At 55.9% G+C, this 2,873-nt stretch overlaps 1 protein-coding gene across 1 annotated transcript in view; it reads right to left on the bottom strand.

The window, feature by feature from the left end:
• Positions 1–756: 756 nt before the first annotated feature.
• The window catches only part of FZD8 (frizzled class receptor 8), a gene marked incomplete at its 5' end in the record, with an annotated part of 2,691 nt that continues 574 nt past the window's right edge, over positions 757–2,873 (bottom strand). Inside the window, 2 exons of the mRNA XM_015426699.1 lie at positions 757–2,415; positions 2,471–2,865. Of these exons, the coding sequence (XP_015282185.1) occupies positions 1,489–2,415; positions 2,471–2,865 (1,322 nt within the window). The remainder of the gene's footprint in view (positions 2,416–2,470; positions 2,866–2,873) is intronic.

The raw sequence follows: 2,873 nt of genomic DNA, 5'->3' as shown, positions 1-2,873 counted from the left end.
CTGCTGAAACAGCAGGTGCTTACCAAAACAAGCATAGACAACCCACGGGAAACGTAGCCGCATTCCTAAAGTAACATTCATTTGGCAGGAGTCATAATAAAGCATGTGGGAGATTAATGCCCAATCCTTGTTTTGTTTCGCTTATTACCCAGCAATGAGCTGAAGAGATACAGTGGTACCACGTTAAGGCTACAGAGCACTTGCTCCAAAGGAGTCCCATTCAAGTGTACATATTTCTGGATAGTACCCTTGGAATGGCAACATTTTTTTAAAGAACTAATGTAATAATGATCTACAGCAACTCAGGGATTGGAGGAGTCGAGCTTCACGCCTATTAAAATCACAGCCCAAGGCCAGACTCCGTCACCACCCATCACTCCTGTAGTTCTCAAGGGTTTTTAAGTGGGCCTATTCTAAGCAAACCTGAAGCCTCTTGGGTTTGCTAGTGGCAAACCGCTTCACAGTGTGGTCCTAAACAAGAGTGACACTCTTCCAAACTTCAAGTGATTTTAGAAACCTGTTAACTCTCCTTAGGATGGCACTGTCGGTCAGTCTGTCCCCCCACCCCAGACCAGTCCAGCTCTTTCAAGCCTTGTCTCACTTGCCACAACACTGCAGTCCAAATCTGAAGGCATGCTCTGTACCCCCAGTTCTAGTTTCTCAGACATTTCCCAGGACTTAAAAGCTGTATTCTAAGATCACACCTCAAACTTCAGGAATCAAGCCACAGAATAAGCAGGGCAGCAAGAGGGGGGTTGGTGGTACCCCTTCCAAAACATAATCATTTATCATTATTTTATTGACAAAATAGAATATTCAAATATTTGCTCTTGGGCGAGAAGGGAGGGCGCGTGTGCGTGTGGAGGGGGTAAGCCTCTAAACTCTTTTCTTTACAAAAAAAATGTACAGACTGTATAGCATTTGGATATATACATATCTTACACGTTTTGTACAAGGTACCAAATAATTATATAAATACATCCTTTAACATAAGAAACCCGTATTTATTTGGGGTATATAATTAAGACATAGGTTTGATTGTGTTTAAGGCATCTGCCAGTTTGTTTGTTTTTTAAGTTTAAAACTCTTCCCAGCCCTGCAGTCCTATCAGGCAGCTATTTCCAAGCCGGTTCTGAAGAAGGGGGGGGGGAGCACACGGAGATGCCCCGGTTCAAAAAGGGTGTGTGCACAGGCATGCGCTGGGGGGCGTCTCTGGCTAGCCCAAGGAGAGGCTTAGAAAAGTTCTTGTATGTAAAGACTTCCCATTCTCTCCACAGAGTGAGCTGGTGCCTTGAAGTAAGCGGCTGGCTGGCTCTCCCCGCACACAGACGAAAGGCCTGAAAGGGAGCTGGGCACTGGGGGCCTCCAGCAGCTGCTTTGTTCTGCCCACGGGAAGGCCATTAGGAAGTTCATTAGTGAAGGGGGAGGGGTGGTCCAGTTAGCTGCATCCCCCTCCTCCTCCTCCCCGGCAATCCAGGCCTTTCTCCTTTACACCTGGGACAAGGGCATCTGTTTGGGGTACGAAACAGAGCTGGCAGTACCCGACCTCCACGTCAAGCCCGTGCTCACGTCACTGTACATGGACCCCCCTCCACCGCCCAGTCCTCCCACGGCAGCTGCAGTCACCAGGCCCCCTCCGCCACCGCCAACCGCTCCCAGGCTCCCGGCCGCAGCCGCCGCAGTCCCTTTGCTGGCCCAGCAGCAGCGGGTGCAGAGGGCCTTCCAGGACTCAAGAGTCTTCCCAGACCAGACCCACACTCCAGAAGTGATGCCCACCACGAGGCACATAAAGTACTTGAGCATAAAGACCGCGTAGTCCGGGCGGCGGGCCTGGTCAGGCTGCTGGTCCCGGAGGCAGGGGCAGTTGTGGGTGGCCTCCCAGCGGGGGCGGTTGTGCTGTTCGTAGAAGAGGCAGGCCACCACGCTGGCGGCAGGCACCGTGTAGAGCACCGTGAAGAGGCCCAGGCGGATCATGAGCTTCTCCAGCTTGTGCGTCTTGGTCGGGCCCCCTTGCTGCTTGATGACGCTCCGGATGCGGAAGAGCTTTTTTGACACGAACCCGGCCAGCAGAAACATGGAGCCGATGGCCAAGTAGATGAGCAAGGGGGCCAGCACGAAGCCACGCTGGTTCTCCAGGCTCTGGTTGCCCACATAGCAGATGCCCGCCACGGGATCCCCATCCACAGAACTGAGCGCCAGCACAGCAATGGACTTGACGCTGGGCAGCAGCCAAGCCGCCAAGTGGAAGTACTGCGCGTAGCCCGCAATGGCCTCGTTGCCCCACTTCATGCCAGCTGCCAGGAACCAAGTGAGGGAGAGGATGACCCACCAGATGGAGCTGGCCATGCCAAAAAAGTACACCAGCAGGAAGACCACAGTGCAGAGGGCGGGGCCTGTACTCTCGTAGCGCACGTGCTCTGCCACGGCCAGCTCGGGCTGCAGCTCGCCAGCGCCCCCTGCCGCCCCACGCCGCCGCCCCGCCGCTGCAAGCCACCTTTTCGTGGCCGGCCACCAGGCGCACCAAGTAGCCCAGCGAGACGAAGAGGTAGCAGGCGGCCAGGAAGATGATGGGCCGCTCCGGGTACTTGAAGCGCTCCATGTCGATGAGGAAGGTGGAGACGGTGGCGAAGGTGGAGATGAAGCAGAGGATGGACCACAGGCCGATCCAGAAGGCGGTGAAGGCGCGCTCGTCCGGGCTGAAGTAGGGGTTGTGGCAGGGCAGGGCGCAGTTGGCGATCTGGCCCGTCTTGACCCGGTTGTACAGCGGGTGGCGCTCGCTGGAGACCGACACCATGGGCGCCCGGCACTGGCAGCCCGGCTCGCAGGGGGCCGGCGGGCGGGCCTTGCGGAGGGGCGGCTCGGCGGGCGGCGGT

Source organism: Gekko japonicus, unplaced genomic scaffold (assembly GCF_001447785.1).
Source record: "Gekko japonicus isolate JY-2015 unplaced genomic scaffold, Gekko_japonicus_V1.1 scaffold2775, whole genome shotgun sequence".
Taxonomy (NCBI): Eukaryota; Metazoa; Chordata; class Lepidosauria; order Squamata; family Gekkonidae; genus Gekko; species Gekko japonicus.
This window is presented reverse-complemented; position numbering and strand designations above follow the sequence as displayed.